We start from the raw sequence: 17,305 nt of genomic DNA on the forward strand, positions 1-17,305 counted from the left end.
GAATAATTCAGGTAGTTTATTTCCTACAGACAACATACATCATCTAGGGAAGGAAACCAGATTAAAACACACACACCCTGGTGCATTGCAGGCTACTTATTACTGCAATAATCACTCCTACTTGTCAATACCATGATTGCTGTTGTGTGTAGTTAATCACAGAAATAAATTCTAATTCAGTAATCTCAGTGCATACATTAAACCCCAAAAAGCACTTGGAACAATATACTTGAAGTATTTGCCAGTTTATTTGTATTAGTTAAAAAATTGGCAGCAATGCTATCTTCGTGTTACAGAATGATTTTTGGCCCGCTGACAAAACCTGCTACAAATCACTCGATCACTATTCACGTTGTCTCTATTGATCAAAAAGGTACCACGTGAAACAAGGCCTGTCAGTGGTGTAACTGCACTTATGGCTGAGCAGGAAATGGTTCAAAGGACACGTCTGGTAGAAGCCACAGATATGGCCAGAGAGCCAGTGCCTCCAGATCTGCTCCGCAGAGCTTCCATTCCACTGACAGAGCACACAGCAGTCGCAGCTGGGCTGGGGCTATCTGATGCGGCTCAGGGGCCTGCAGGAGAAACTCCCAGCAGAAGGCAGGGCAAGCACTTGTGGAGAGCACTGGGAAGAGAAGGGGATCCTCCCTGCTCCTCTGAAATGACACAGGAGCGGTGCCAGGGCGCAGCAGGCTCTCCCGGGGTGCGAGAAGAGGAACAGAGGATTCCACGTGGCAAATGGGAAACTGCAGCCTGCAAGACTTCTAAAGATAATAATGCTGCAAAACCCCGATGGTTAAGACAATTGAAGTCCCAAGACTGTTTCAAACAGCTCCAGCTTTAGGATTTTTAATTATTAAAATCATGTCTCTGAATCAAAAGAGGTCATTAAACCCAAGCTTCTGTATTCTGCTTCAGCTACAATCATGAAGTGGGAGGTCTGTAGAGGAAGTATGCTTTATATGCTCAGTGTCAACTAGCTTGGAACACAGCAGTTTAAAAATTATTACAGATTAAAGTTACTGGTTGATTCTTCAGTACTCCTCCTTCCAGTCACTTCTTGCACTATATTCTCACTGATATCTTATTCTGACTTTAAAAAAAAGATCAGAGCACAGTTCCATTTACATGACTCATCAGGTGTTCTTCTGGGAGCTAAAAACAAAAATAAAATTTAATTACTATTATATAGTACTGCAGGCAACTTTCAGGCTGAATTATAATAAAATGTCATTTGGAAACATATGGCATAATATCGGATTGGCTTAACTCCATTATCTCAAGATCTTTGGAAAAATAAAGCTCAAATATTGAAGCCCTTCAAGAAGGCACCAACCTTTGGTTAATCACTCCTTTCAGAAGAGCCCATTTACTTCTCCTGACACCGGGTCCAGGTCTATATCATAGAAGCAGGGTCTTGTAGGAAGTCCTGGCATAGTGCTCATCTGGACAAGAGACAGAATGTTAAAGTGGCAGTGGCAGCATTTTTGGGCACAAGATCCAGTACTGAAGACTTGGATGGCAATAGCTCCCTGAACACCAACAGACCTGAGAATGATGGTCATGGACTGTTTCGAAGCACCCCATGAGAACCAGAAACTCCTGGCTCAGTAGACAGGTATGAAGTTTCTGCTTTTTATGAGGATTAAGTTTGGTTTCTGCAGCTGCATGTAACTGAGCCCAAGATTTGACAAAGTACTTGGCTATGCAGCTGACCAGTTCACTGCTGGAGAAGTGTTCATGGACTTTGCTGTGATGAGACAATTACTTCTCAAGTTTTCTGAGTACTAAAGTGAAGATACAAATTTTAATACAACGTTGCCAGCTGTAAAGTCTCAGATGATTACAATTCCTTGAGAATCTAGAACTAGGCATGTTAAATAATTAGGAATAATTACTGGAACACACTCAGAAGGGCTGCTCAGAGGCAGAACTGAAGCTCACAAAGCAGCTGCCAGCACTACTGCCTCAGGCCAGTCCTCTGCACTCGTCCCACTGCTGAGTACCCAGTTTCAGGGATGCAGAACAAGGCTGGCAGGAACTACACCTGGCCTGATTTATCCTTGCAGCTGACAGCATTTCCCCTCCCCTAAGGCAGCATTTAGCCCGGCAGCACACACAGGCTGAACACAGACTCTACAAGGGTCTGTGACCATGTTTGGTACTTTGTGTCAGTGGTCATTAAGTGCTTTTATAAAAAGGGAGAACTTGAAAGGTCTCATTCTCTATCTGCATCACCCTGCCTCAGCTTTCAGTCAGTATTGTTATGCCTGTCTCCATTAGATTAAACATCTCTTTGGCAACCTGGTATTTTCTCCCTGAGCAAGTATTTTGCACGCTAATCAAATTACCTCCCCATCTTCCTTTTGATGATAAGCTAAGCAGCAAGAAGGCAAAGCTCTGTTTGAGAGGTCTTTTCTGCAGTTCTCAAAACTGTTCAGGGAGCTTTTGGAGTCCCAGCCCATTTTCCTTAACCATTTACAAGTGCTAACATCAGTCCCACATGTACTGTACCAGTGCAAGTCTTTCATGGGTTACACAAAGGTAAAAATCACTTTCAGTCCCCTCTTTGTAATGAATTCTGGGGCTGCATTAGCTTTTCATGAGAGCCACTGCTTTCCCAGACAGAGAAGAGAGGGGGCCACAGGCAGGACCCCCATTCCTTGTCTTTGTGCTCAGCTGTATAAATATTTTGCTCTCAAGAACATCTCAAGAAAGTATTAAGAGGTTCAAAGTGCCCAGAGGGGTTTTCCTGTTCTCAGCTCCCAGTCTGTGGACACAAAGAGCAAGAAACTTCCTATTTATTTATGTACCACTGGAGAATCATGGAGCTTTGCAGATCTCCACCTCCAGATTCAGAGGGCCACAGCAGGAGCTCAGAGAGTGACATTCAATAGAGTAGGAGGTGCTGAAAATGTGCCTGACTTTGCCATTTCTTGCACTTTCTATTTTGAAATGAACAGTCAAATTTTCCTCCTTTCCTATCCCGAGGGCAGCCCACAGTGGCTACTCTGCTATCTATTACTTCAAGGCAGTCTGCTTAAACCCCAAATTTCCATGCAGTGCAGAATAATTTCCATCCAGGCCACTAATTTTCTGTACAAGTGTCTACAATGCTTCATGCAGTTATTTTCAGAGCTGAAGGAATGAACTTTTTCTCATTTATCCTCCTCCATTTTAATACCACATGTGCTCAAAAAGAACACAGGGCAATTCCCACTATTTACTCATAAGAAAAACTTAGACCACCTGGGTATAATCAAACCCCTTGCAAGATTTCAAATAAAGCTAATACCAACCAAACATATATTTGTTGCTCTTGTGGATCTTTTAAAATAAATGCCATTTAGGATCTAAAAAACCAGAGCTGAATAACAGAACTGTTTTCAATTCAGCAGCAGCACCAGAAAAGAAACCAAATCCATCTGAGTCCAATGGTTTATTTAATTTAAATCTAAATAACCTTTGAAATTATATTTCCTTTAAAATCTCACAGTATTTCATGGAGGTACAAAAGTTTCAACTTTAAGCCAGAAAGGAAAATTCCAGAACTCAGAAGCTTGGAAAAAATAAAGCATGATGTGCCTTTGTGATTAACTTCAGATAACAATAGGCACACAGCAGTGATTAATTTACCTCACATTTATCCTAAAAGCTTCTGCATAGAGCTACATATTTGCTGCATTTTCAGCTCACAGTTCAATGGCTGCGGCCTAAAATTTATTCTGAGGCTAACACATCCCCTGCTGAATGGGTTTAAAATAGTGAGCTGATTCAGAATGCCCCAAATTGTTTCTCGAAAGGACATCCATTCCCTGGGTTTTAGACACCACTGAAGAGTGGTCATGTCCCAGGCAGAAGACTTATTGTTAACTCTGGCAGAATTAACACCATGATTTGCTACATGGCCAAGAAAACATTAGGAAATGGGTACAGGAGCAGAAAGGAAAAAGTCCAACTCCATAGAAACTGAAGACATCAGAAAAAGAGCCAAAATGTAAGTTTTAATGTCTGAAAACATCTCTCTCTTGTTTACTCATTAATGCAGCGTACCCTTTCCTTCTCCAATGCTTATGGAATAAATAATAAAATAAATCATTGTTTGGACTAAATCTTGGCTTGCAAAAATGCCATTTATAACAGGAACAGGCATGCTATCTTTTATTCTATCCCAAAACACACATTAGTCTTTAGAACATGGATGAGCCAGACTTTAATCAGGATGTGATTACCTTATTTATGCTGGGTAATCTGGAAACTTTACTACCTTTTTTTTTTTTTAAAGAATTAAAAGGAAAAGGCAGCCAATATTTGGCTCTAGCTAGCATTTGAAGGAAGAGAGGATCCAACTCTTAAATCAGCAAACTTCATCAGCTGAGCCATGCACCCCTATGCTTCTGAAACTTTATTATAACAAACACATTGCCATGAAGACTTCAGAAAAAGGTTCAGGGCTAGTAAACATGAAAAGGAGCTGCTTGCTCCAACTGCCTCATGCCCTAAGGTAATCTAACTAGTTAACATTTGCCCAGAAGAGATTCCCCAGGTAAGATTTCCAGTGGATCCTTTCATCCTAGTGTTGTTTCTACAGATGCAAACCTGAACGTGGGTTCATTTTGCAGATAGCTCCTCTTTCTGCCAGGCAATTCATAACAAAGCTGTTCCAGGATCCTATTTCCATTGCTGCTACTCTCTCCCCTCTCAGCTGACAATATGCCAATCATATCAAAGAACAGAAACGAAAAACTCAAGGGCACAGTGAAATGAGTTGTTGGAATTGTTGCAGGCTGAACAGCAAACAGATGGTCAGCAAAACTGTGAGAACCAGAGAGGAGGGGAGCCTGATAAATGATTGATAGCAGAGCTCAGCTTTGCTTTGGAGGGGTCTCATCCAGAGACAGCTGCTCTGTAAGCTTAGGAGGGGTTGCCTTGCTCTGCCCTACTCCACAGCTGTACACAGAGGTCACCTGCAAAGTGCTCCACCAGGAATGGAAAGCCTCAACAGCAACCGGGTGGGCCAAGGATTTCTCCCTCCACCAGACTGCTGTTCCTACAATTCACAAACTCCAGAGCTCACCCTTTTCTCAAAACTGAGGAAAAGAGAGATGTGGGACCTTAGGGGTACAGCAGGGGCTTGCTAATTATTCAAATGTCAAATGGTCTGTTTCAGCCTCCCTCTTTTCCCAGAGAAAAACCCCTATTAAGGAATCTGATACACTGGACTGTTAAAACCCCAACTGTAAATGACAAGGACTCTCTCCTACTTTAAGACACTTAACAGTAAGTGACTCCTGGAATGCACACGAGTTTTTTTCCTCACCCCACAGCTACCACATACCGTTCCCACCAGGGGATACAGGAATCCAGCCCCAACGCTGGCCCGAATGTCTCGGATTGGCAGAACAAAACCTGTAGGTGCTCCTTTTTGTTCAGGGTCATGAGACAATGACAAGTGAGTTTTAGCCATGCAGATTGGCAGGTTTCCAAATCCCTGGGAAAAGAGAAAGAAAATGAATGACATAAGTGGAAAAACCAGTAATTTTTCCAGTATAAAAGCTAATTGCTCTATTGTGCCACTCTCTGCAGACATCAGGCATTTTATTCCCCAACAAGTGCTTCATCCACAGCCTGTCAGATCCACTGATCATTCTACATTCCCATTCCTTCTCTATGAAATTCTCTCCCCAACCCTCATTAAGTACTAAAGGAAGAACCACCATGTCCCTCGGCACATCCAGCTGAGGAAAAGATTAATGGAATGGAAGTGCCAGATATACAACCTTGACAGCCAACTTACTTCCTACTCTCTTCCCAAAATGTTGAACAGCTCAGAGTTCAAGTTTTGCTCAGATGAAGTCACTTAATTAGAAGTGTTTGATCAATACAATTGCAGGTTTTGAGGAAGTGAAAATTTGGCCCTTGGGATTTTGATGGACTTGTAGAGGAATATATAGGAAGCACGAAAGTGAGAAGCTCTATGTGCCAGCAGTAAATGGACTGCAAAAGGAAAACTGGTTACAGCACCCTGCAGCCAATGAATTGCCAGTCCTCACGCTGCTTTTCTCTTCAAAGACCTTCAATAATGCAGAAGCAGGTAAATTCACAACAATGTCACACTTGAGAGGAGCAAAAGCAACACAGCAACCAGAAAACATTGAATTCAACAACCAGATGGCAGGTTCAAAACTTAAAAAACTTTCCACTTTACGTCTTGTATAACCCACAGAACTCTTTCCCCAAAATAACTGTGACTGAGAAAAATCCACATGGAATCAAAAACTGATTAGTGGAACTTGATCTCAATGGAACACAATGGAAAAATAATCAGAAACTATTTAAAACCAGCGTAATGAGTTGTAATTCCCTAATTCTCTAAATGCTGAAAGACTGGAGAGTGCAGTAGGGAAAGATCACTAAATCCTCCAACCCTTTCTCCCCAAAGCTATCACAGATGGGTGGTACTGGCCACATGAGCAAATTCTGTCTTTTTCACTAGAAGACAAAGTCAGTTTCTCCTTTCCCACATCCTTTTCTTCCTCTGCCATAGAAGCATTTAATGAGTCCCGGATAAGGACAGGATTTGAGTGAGGGTTCCCTTCAAACACAGCCTGGAACACCACTGTTCAGTATGATAATTTTGAATGAAAAGCACCACTGCTACCAGGTGATGTGGAAAACTCACCTGCTTGGTGTACAGGGCAACTTTCTCCTGTGCTTCTGGAAGTAGCTCAATGTCTCTTGCCCCGTAGACCTGCTGGGCAATAAGCCTGATCTTGTCTACAATAGGTAGCTAGAAAAACAAAAAGACAGGCAAGTCAGCATGGCCAAGGCACAAAGACCTGCAGCATCACGGCAGTGTCAGATGCTCCACACATGTCATCAATGCACTTCTACAGACATAAGGCTTAATTCCAATTGCTGTAGAACAAGATACAGAGTAATTTGAGAGTTTTCAAAACACGTTTCAATATTTCAATGGGTAGCCAAAACAGTAAGAATTGACTAACTAGGTCTGTGACACTCATGGAATCAATGCTTCAATTCTAACACCATGTTTCTTCTCAATTTCTCAGGCAGCCTTTTAGCCCTAAACAACTTAAGCTAGTGAAACCAACTGATATAAACAAAGCATCTCTGTAATAGTGCAAGTTCAGTTCCTACCTCCACATTATAGAGGAACCTGAAGTTGTTAGGTGCCTGGGATGCTCTCTGAACAGCTCGGGCCAGGGTCAGGGCTCCTTTCCCTCCCTCTGCCCAGTGAGTGCACTCCACAGCATCGAACGCTCCTGCCTCCTTTGCATGTTGTACTACAAGGGCCAGCTCAGCCTTTGTATCTGTCCTGCAAGGAGAAAGTTTGCATGTTTGTACCAGAATGCACACACAGTAAATTAATGTTCACTCTTGACAAGATCCAAAATGTGTCCAAAGAAATCACAGCTAGCAGAAAGCTGCTCAGGGGTTATCCACCACAGCCTCCTCCTTGGCTGGCATCAGCTTTAACAGCACAGCTCAAAGTACTTCTGCTGCATAAAAAGACCACACAGTGGTTGTCTGCTGTGCAGTACATAATGCAGAGCCCAATTCATGCATTTTCCAATAGTGCAAAACTGTGGCCTTCCAGTATCTGAAGGGAGCCTACAAGAGCTGGAGAAAAACTTCTTACACGAGCACGTAGTGAAAGGAACAAGGGGAATGGTTTCAAACTGACAGAGTAGGTTTAGATTGAATACTAGGAAAAAAATTCTTTAATGTGAGGGTGCTGAGGCTGAGGGAACAAGGTGCCCAGGTGTTGAAAGTGTTCCTGAAAGTGTTCAAGGCCAGGCTGGATGGGGCTCTCAGGAGCCTCGTCTCGTGAAAGGTATCCCTACTCAGGGCAGGGGAGTGGAACTGGATGAGCTTTAAGGTTCTTTCCAACCCAGGCCATTCTATGGTTTAATGACTCTGTGGACATGCTGCCAACAACACATCAACAGTACTGAGAACAAGAGTTTGTGTCAAACACAGCATATGAAGTGCCACAGTGTCACACCCTGTACCAGCTCCCCGTCCTAGCTCACTCACTTGAAAGCATTGACAGCCACGACCACCGGGACACCGAACATCCGCGCGTTCTGGATTTGCTTGTTTAGGTTGCTGCAGCCTTTTGCCACCAGCTGAAGATTCTGTACAGAGGCAGCAAGCAGGAAGCATATTTTATCAGGGGCAGGGAAACTTTTTTCCCAAACCCACTAAACCAGAAGCTAACGGTAAAAAATGTCAAAATGGGAATGAAACCACAAAGGCAAATCCCCAGTGCTGCTTTTGGAACAGTCCAGACCACTGCAAGCTCTTGGACAGGAGACAGGAAAAAGAGTGACTATTTGTAATGATCACTGGTTTCAGCTTCCAAGTAAAGGTAAAGAAAAACTATTTTTTATCACCTTTTGTTCTGCTTAAAAAGTTAATACCTGTTCTCATTAACTCCCCAGAGTAAAGCCTCAGTTTCCTCTCTGACACGTTTCTCTTTATATCTTAAATATCACCAGCAGTGAATTTCATGACATCCATTTGAAGTCTGCGGCAACAGCTTTCAGTTTACATATATTTACATTTTGCAGCATCAGAGACTATTCCTGGAAATTCAGACATTTCCTCCCTTCCTATGCAAAGGATAATATATACAGAAGCTCCATAAGTGAAAGAGCAGCAATGTAAAGAGCCTGATCAATTATCCAAAGAGTACACAACCATTCAAGGCATAAGGATGGAAGGTGAGACTTCAGTTCACTTTCCTTGCTTGCAAACGAGGGGGGGATAAAAAAATCTGCTGCTAAGAAGAGAGTAATTAGAGAGGCACTCTGGATATTTTCAGAGACAATATTTCAGCTAAGCAATTACTCCACATTGAGAGGGCTGGGGAAACAGAGTAGATACTACTATGAAAAATTGAGCACACAGAAAATTGCATGAATTAAGGAGAAAAAAAAAGGCTCTGAACACTGGCTAGGTCAAGGACAATAAATGTTTGAAAGACCAGAACCAAAGTAACACCATTAAAAAAAAAAAGAACATTACAGCTTGCATGAAGAAGCTTTTCTGCAGCAGCTAAATAAGTGACACACTAGTAATCCAGGCATGCACTGCACGACACCATCATGTCATGACCACAGTTTGCTGGTCCACTGTCACAACAGCTTAAAGATTACCTCTTCTGTGTATTCCTTTGGCAAAGGTACCCCAGCAGTGACCTGTGGAAAAAGGGAAAGAAATGGAGCCCCATAAGGCTTTCATCCATGACAGCAATCACCGCTTGATTCTTATTAAACAGAATGAAGATACAACATTCTATTCCATGCTGATCCTTTTCATCTCTAAGAAAAAAATTAAAGCAAGAAAAAAGACTGCATGAGAAGATACATGACTCACTCTGGGACTGTAACAAGTGGCCCAGCATGCAGGCACTTTACTAGGGCAATAAAACAAGCAGGTACGAACCTGTAACATGCTACAATGAAGCTGTTGACAAACAGGGAAAAATCAATTCCTTTTACAACTCTGAATTTCAAGACAACTTCAAGCTGCTCAAATGCTACAAGGCTTTAAGTGACTGGAACAGAACAACAGGAAAACCTACTGAAAACCTTCCCCAGTACTTACTGCAGGTCCTCCCCCATGCATTTTCAGAGCTCGGACAGTAGCAACCAACACCACCACATGAGGCCGGAGACCAGAATAGCGGCACTTAATGTTGAAGAATTTCTCCATGCCTATGTCTGCACCAAATCCTGCTTCTGTAACTAGAGTAGGAAATAAAAAGAAGTTTGTGAAAGATTTCTGGGTGGAGAAATCATACTCTGATTATATAAATCTGAAACTTCTTCCAAGAAAAAAAGATTTTGAAAAAGCCCAAAGACATTCGTGATAAAAAAGGGCAGATTCCTCCAAAACAAAAAGTGAACAAAAATACCCCACACTCCACACACTTACCAACAAAACCGTCTTTACCCACAAGCTTCAATGCTACTTTGTCTGCCAACACAGAGGAATTCCCATGTGCAATATTGGCAAAAGGTCCAGCATGAACAAACACTGGTGTTCCCTAGAACAAGAGGGATGTGGAAGGGAGAGAAAGAGGAAATCAGAAAGTGCAATTTTGCAAATATGCAGCATGTCAGGAGCTAAGTGGTATCTGAAAGTAAAGAAAAACACTTCTGGAAGACAGATCTTAAAGCCTTCTGATCAGACATTTGTTATCAGCAGTAAGGACTACAGGGCAAACAGGATTATAATAATCTCCACAAGTGGAGGTATTAATCCGCTTAGGAAAAGGATGGCTAAATCCCAGCAACTCTTTGTCATTCTCCTTCATCCACACCATTTAAATTCCCAAAACACTTCTTGACATTAAAGACAGCAGACCAAAGACACAGCACAGTTTATTGCGTTTGCTCAGGGTCATCCCACATGCCAGTGGCAGACCTAGAAGGAACCCAGCTCCCTCCCCGAGCACAAAACCACAGTAAACCCCCAACTCTGAGCTGAGCAGAGCCACACTGACTGTGATGAATTAACTAAATCAGTTGCTCTAAGTGCCTTCTCAGAGCCAAGAACCAAATAACCTGTGCTCACCTCTAGTGTCTGCATGAGGTTTGGTTTAACAGTATCTTTCATCAAGACAGCCAAAGCTCCAGTTACTCCCTAAAAGAAAAAAGGACAATCAGTTTCCAGATGTACCAAGACCTTGAGATGGTTCCTGTGCAGTGTAAAGGCTCTGATTTTATTCTCAAGGGCTTTTGGTACCAGAACCAGAAGCTGCTCAACACAGAACTAACTCTAGTCAGGCAAAGCAGAAAATGACCTTTACATTCCTGTAAGAGGAGCTGAGATTTCTGGTGGGAGCAGCCTCTTGGTTGTGACCTTGCTGGGCCATGACTTAGAAAAGGCATAAAGAACAATTAATTCATGTTTCAATGGTAAGGTTAGCAGGTAAGAGCAGCAAGGGAGTAACCCCTCAGTAAGTATGGTTTACTGCAGCCCATTCAGCAGCAGAAAGCAATGTTATTAGATTTTGTAGGTCCGTTTGTCTTGGATTTTTCTTCCTTATTTTCAGCAACTTTGTCTACATGCTGGCCTTAAAATGTCATAACAACCTGCTATATCCTGCTCAAGTCTCTTGTGCAGAAGTAACTTTTAAAGTGAACCTCTGTGCTGATGAGAACAACCAGGCTGACATGAAAGGCAAACATTGGAGCCCACATTTCCTTCCAGGTGCAGCCACGTACCCTGCTGAATTCTGTTTCCTGTGCAACAAAAGCTTATGATTTCATCTCCATGTGCTTTGGAAAGAGAAGATGTGGCTTTGGTCATTTTTGTGACTGACAGTCCACTGCAAACCAAACCAGCTGTTATCCAGCACTTGAAAAAGTAACTAAAATTGCTGTCATGAGTCCTGAGCCAAATGTTCACAGCAGTTATGAAAACCTTGACCCATAATCTCTTTTTCTTTCCTTTCAATTTCAACTGAATTGCAGCACTCAAAGATATGAAAGCCTATTTCTTTCTAAGACATTCACTGCTTTGTTTCATTAGTTTCAATCTTGCGACATGAAAGCTTATTTAACATTTAATGGAAAAGCTTTAAACTTCACTCATCTCCGCAATAATGAAAACCGCAGAGCAAGATTTCCATGGCGACATTCCAGACCTGTGTCGCTCAGTGCACTTCCCTACATCCCATCCCTAAAACCTGCAGTCACTTTTTGATTCCACATTCCTTCCCAGGTATTTTTTTTGCACTTCCTGGTAGCACACTCATGACATTGATTGCACCACAGCAGCAGGACCCAGCCTGGTCTCTGCAGTCACATTTCCGCCAGCATGAGGAGTGGGTAACATGGTCCCAACATGAGCCACTGGCTGCCATCAAGTGCAAACATAACAGACAAGAGAACCTGTTGGATGTCTGACACCACCCTCCATTCTTCAATTGGAATGAACAGAATTAAATATAATTAGATTCTTTAAAAAGTTAAAAAAATTGAGAGGAAAGACTTTTATCACCTGGACTCTACATAAAAGTCAAAGACTCCCAAGCCAAGCACCATCTGCCTACACGGCTGATGGGCAGTAAAAACACTCCTGTTTCACAGAAAAAGGGCTTAACTCAGTTACTTAAGTTAAACTGGCAGCATGCTTGGTGTGGAAATTAAAATCTCAAAGCTGCCTACAGAACTTTGGCACATGCTCTTTCTCATTCCCAACAAATGTCTCACAGAGGGATTTACAGATAAATTGTTCCAGCCAGGCACTTTTCCTGCAAGGCCAGAGTCAGGCCATCAATCTACTGTTTCTTAGCCTTATCCTGGGTGGAAGTAAAACAAATAAACAACACTCCCACATCCCCCCAGAACATGAGGAAACAAAAAACCTGCAGCAAGATAGCAAGAGCTGGGTAAGCCTTAATGCCCTGTCCCACCTAGCTGGGAACACAGGTCAGGAAGAAGTGCCTGGGACACAGGGCATTGCCCTGACACCATGCCCAAGCACCATTTGGGAAAATGCTATTTGACACACTCCACAGACCTGCCAAGGACTAACAATTATTGGAGGGAAAGCTGCAAAACAGTGCTGCAGCTTGCAACTGCTGCTTAGGGCTGCTTTACACACTGGTAACAGGCATCACCAGTGCTATGACATTCAGCATTTCATGAAGGGAAATTAAACATTTGTGTCCCTCAAAGGCTGCCTTACAGAGAACACACACTTCTTGCAAATGCTTTGGCTTTTATAGCATTCACAGACTCCCAGAAGAAGGTATTTCACTGTCTGTAATTGAATTTGCAAACGCTTTGCTCCTGCTCAATGTTTTCCTCACTCCAGGGAGCCTAAGAAACAGGATGGCCAGCAGGATGCATTTTGTGTTCTGATTCATAAATATGCTTTTTTACGTAGAAGCCACCACGTATTTCCCCTGTAACTCCTATGGTGCCAGTTGCAACTTGACACACAGCACATCCCACAGGACCCTTGTCCCTGCCCAGATCACACACACACCCTCTCTGGATAAGGTGTGAAGGTGCCACACTGAAGGAAAATAACCTTCATTAACTGGAGGGGCCAGGATTTTGTCTTTGCTCTTCTATATATTAATTTCTTTTTTTTTCACACAACTGTCTCTCTGCTTTTTAATCCAAGGATTTCAGAAATAGGAAAAAGCATTTAATGGCAATGACTCTTACAAGGTCATCTGCTGTAACTGGTTGTCCTTTTTTGCTGGAAGCTACCACCATTCTGCCAAATCGCTTTTTCATATCATCCAACCCATCAGCCAGGGCTAGGACTGCCATGATTTCACTGCTCACCGTGATGTCAAACTGAGCCTGCAAGAGATGAATGAAGGACGTGAACTCATTAAGATTCCCTCCCAGCAATTCTTGCCTCTGTTCAATTCTTGAAACAAGGCAAATCATCACCATTGTAGTAAAGAAAAGAAAGAAAAAAATACAGACACACAATATACAAGAAATCCAAAGCATTGCTCTCAGAACACTTCATTTGGCCATTTTAAACTGGATTTTTTTTTTCCAGCAAAATTAAACAAAACCTACTCATTCTGTTGCTATTACGTGTCTCTCCTGGAACGAACATTAGTGATTCATGTGAGAACACGTAACACTAACAAATTATATTTTTGAAGACTGAGCTTACTAACTCATCTGATCATTGCTAAACAATACAGTAAAAGACAAAAAGCCCACCAGCAGAAAAAACAGATTCTATAGGAAATGTAGGGTGAAATTCATCTGACGTAATGCAGACACTTCCACCTTAGGGAAGCTGAGCACCCTGAGGACATTCAAAGTCAAAAAGAAAGAGGCTTTTCTGAGCACAATTCATTTCAAGTATGAATTTGACATTTACTTAAGGGCTGAGGGGAGTCACAGCCCAATTGCCTCTTTTACTCTATTGATTATACAATAAATCTAAACAAGCTCAGATTCTGTGTCTAGTTTTGGCTGGATAAGCCCCACCCAAAACACCTGCAGAAGTGAAGATGAGCCACTGTCATGACCAGCTTTACAAAGGGCACTCATGTACCACTGTTATGCCACAGACATCCCAGTTTGGGAAGCCAATGTTCAGGAGACAACAGGGAAGGAGGGAAGAGACAAAACTAAACACGGCACTGGTAGCAAATTCGACTGTTCAGGTGAGAAGACTTTCTGCTTTCTCTTTTAACAAGATAATGGTCAAAGATGAAAATAGCTGGAGTTACAGAAACTTCCTTTAGGAACACCTTTTTCAAAGTATTTTTTAAACATGTGAGAAAAGGGAATGATTACCGTCCGTGAGAAGCCTTTCTCTGTCACAGACTGTCCAATAGTGATTTTCCTAAGGAATCTGTCATTTGTATCCAGTACTGCAAGGAATGCAGAGAGGTAAGATGTCACATTGCCAAGTCATAAATTCACATCTTTGCCCTGTGACAAGCACCCAGTCAGGTCACCAGTGAAGAGAAGATGGCACTTTGAGAAACCATCCTCTCCTAAAGAATGGCAAGTACTTCTCAACATGATTCTTACACAAAAACTGCAATGAAATTAAGATACCCAGAGATACACCAGAGCCTGCACTGCATTTAGAGGGAGTCTGCATCCCTTTGTGTGCATTAACCACCAGACCAAAGCTTCTCTGAAATGCAGCAATGATAATATTATTCCAATTGATTTTTCACCATCATTAACCAATATGAATCCAGGAAATTACTGCAGTCAAAAAGAAATAAAGTTAACACTTTATAATGTAAGTGATAAAATGGTCAGATACTATCATTTAGTGAGAATTGTTTTATATAGCTCCATTAAGTCAAATTACCTTGGAAACACAAACCATGAAACACTGGCTTAAATCTGCTGTTTCCTTCTATATGCTTGAAATATTCCAAGTGTTTCATGAAGTATTTCCCATGAGGCAGACTACTTTAGTCTTATTACAGGTTATGAAGTAAATTATGGAGAAAACATTTCATACTGTATTTTAAAAGAAAGAAGAAAAAGCAATACACTTGGAGCCTAACTCAGGAAAAAAGTCCACTTTTCAAATTCTTTTGATAGTGAAATATTAAATCTGCCAGACCAGAGAATGATCCTACTTTCAACTATCCTTAAAAACCTTTAAAAAAAATCTGGTCTTCATTTGCTGTCAGTCCCTGACAGAGCAAGTGGGCAGATTAATACTGAGTTTAATTCCAGAGTAGAACCCTCTTCTTACTCACAGAGCAGTAAGGTAAAAAGGCTGCTGGCTACAGTTACCAAATTCAACTCTCTCAGCAACTGACAAATCCAGAAACACAAACTGTCACCCATTAGGAAACTCTTAATGTTTGTGAGTTCAGAGCAGATTCAAGCCCCTGTGTTAGACCATTCAGATATGGGATCCCAGCTGCAGGCAACTATCCCACCAAACTTAGGGAAGGAGGAACCAGCTCTGCCTTTTTTCACATTTTCCCAGGAAACACAGTTTCAGCTGCAACTGCAAATGTCTCTTTTGACATGTTTTCTTTCATTTAATGTCTCCAGTACCTCTTTGCCATGTTATGGTGGCCGGGTCAATGTCCAGTCTCACAAATGCATTTACTTCTTCCTTTGTCAAAGCCATAGGATCCGTTTTGTTAATGCCCAGTTTCTATGGGAAGAAAAGACAAATAAGAGGTATAGTGAAAATACTCACAGGAATGAACCTTTTACTGCAGCACTGAAGCTTTGGCAGCAGCATCTGCATATTCAGAAATAAGGAGGGGCTGCCTTTTTGGGACCCTTTCTTCCAAACCCCACAACAACATAAGATGATCCATATGAGCATACACTGGACAGAGCTTGCTGCTGTCCACCTTGGAAAGGGCAAAGCAGACAATGGAGCTCATTAGGGCAGGGTGTCACCAAGCTTTGTGCAAGGCACCCACAGAAGGAGTAAGAGACAGCTCTGCAGTTCCTTCCACGCCTTGCCCTCATCATTAGTCTCACATGCTTACATCCATTTCTCGTTATTTTGCCTGGGGTCACTGCACACAGCCACACGTATTTAAAGCCACTGCTTTCAGCACGCTGGTTAAAGCAGCACAAAGAGGAATTAAACAATTCAGTCACAAGGCTGTCAGCATCCCAGAAAGCTGATCTTGAACACACTGAGAGGATGGGCAGCTTGCCAAGTTGCTTAATTGAGAGAAGAATTATCTCAAGAAGCCTGATAGAAGTGCAAGCTTAGGCATGAGGGAAACGATACAGTTGATTTATGAACGAGCAAGGTTTTTTAATTAACCAGACAGTTAAGTCATATTTTTCTCCTGAAGAACAGCAGGGGAGAAGAAAGTCTGTTCTTTTCCTCTTCAAGCATATCATTTAGAAAAAGAAATAAACAACAACAATGACAGAGATACCATCTTTCTGGAGTATTAGCATTCTGTTCACATCTTAACATTTAATAACCAGAAGAGTGGTTAGAGTAGAGGTCCCTCAGCAGTCCATCAGGAACACCAAGCAGCATGACATCATTTCTCGCTCAGCAATGGATGCAAACCACACATTCTCTAATGGTTTAGGGCATTATAGCCAATTAATATATCAGGGTTTTACCTTCCCAAGTAGTCTGACTATTGCTCCTGACTTCCAAATGGGCAACTGATCCAGCCTGAATACTCTACAAAACAGGCTTGTACCTTGAAGGAGCTCAGCAGGGCTCAGTCTGTCCTCCTAGCTGCAAGGTTCAAGCCCAGTGCAAAACTATTCATCTGCTAATCCTCATTTTTGCAGAAGCCAATGTGAACTTGCACATGCCCTTAAGTTTTGAGGATCAGAGGAGCCGTGGGCTGCTCAGGGACTGCCATTCAATGACAGGGCTACTTATCTAACCAGGAATTAATTTTTGGTTTTTTTCAGAGGAGAAATCTGCCAGGTAGGGAACAGGTGTTTTTTTTTCATTTTTCTTTGTTTTCTCAATCTGGGTAAGACAAAGAAAATTCGGTATGTTCTCTTTTTGCTGAATTTTATGAATTGCTTTTTTTTTTGTGCTGCATTATTTACACAGCTGTCACATGGGAACCACTAATCTCTAGCTGTGTGTTAGGTACAGATTCTGGTCTTTTCTTAAACTGCATTAAGGACACTGAACTGACACCACTAATAAAGGACACTAAGCTCTATTTCTTCCAGTTGTGTTAATCATAGAGTATTTAACAGAGTTATAGCAATGACTCCTCCCCTTCCTGCATCTGTTTTCTGTGCTGTATGCAGGGTTACCACACTTCTGCAAACTCTGTGTAAAAAACAAA

General features: G+C 42.0%; 1 protein-coding gene across 1 annotated transcript in view; it reads right to left on the reverse strand.

Annotated features, from left to right (window-relative positions):
* The window catches only part of MTHFD1 (methylenetetrahydrofolate dehydrogenase, cyclohydrolase and formyltetrahydrofolate synthetase 1), a 40,375-nt gene continuing 23,070 nt past the window's right edge, over positions 1-17,305 (reverse strand). Inside the window, exons 16-28 of the mRNA XM_038138523.1 lie at positions 15,561-15,663; positions 14,322-14,398; positions 13,218-13,358; positions 10,609-10,677; positions 9,967-10,078; positions 9,637-9,776; positions 9,186-9,227; positions 8,062-8,162; positions 7,162-7,339; positions 6,683-6,790; positions 5,339-5,491; positions 1,337-1,445; positions 1-1,155 (exon numbers count right to left, since the gene is read on the reverse strand). Of these exons, the coding sequence (XP_037994451.1) occupies positions 1,356-1,445; positions 5,339-5,491; positions 6,683-6,790; positions 7,162-7,339; positions 8,062-8,162; positions 9,186-9,227; positions 9,637-9,776; positions 9,967-10,078; positions 10,609-10,677; positions 13,218-13,358; positions 14,322-14,398; positions 15,561-15,663 (1,314 nt within the window). The 3' untranslated portion in view covers positions 1-1,155; positions 1,337-1,355. The remainder of the gene's footprint in view (positions 1,156-1,336; positions 1,446-5,338; positions 5,492-6,682; positions 6,791-7,161; positions 7,340-8,061; positions 8,163-9,185; positions 9,228-9,636; positions 9,777-9,966; positions 10,079-10,608; positions 10,678-13,217; positions 13,359-14,321; positions 14,399-15,560; positions 15,664-17,305) is intronic.

The sequence above is a fragment of the Motacilla alba genome, chromosome 5 (genome assembly GCF_015832195.1).
Source record: "Motacilla alba alba isolate MOTALB_02 chromosome 5, Motacilla_alba_V1.0_pri, whole genome shotgun sequence".
In the NCBI taxonomy this organism is placed as follows: Eukaryota; Metazoa; Chordata; class Aves; order Passeriformes; family Motacillidae; genus Motacilla; species Motacilla alba.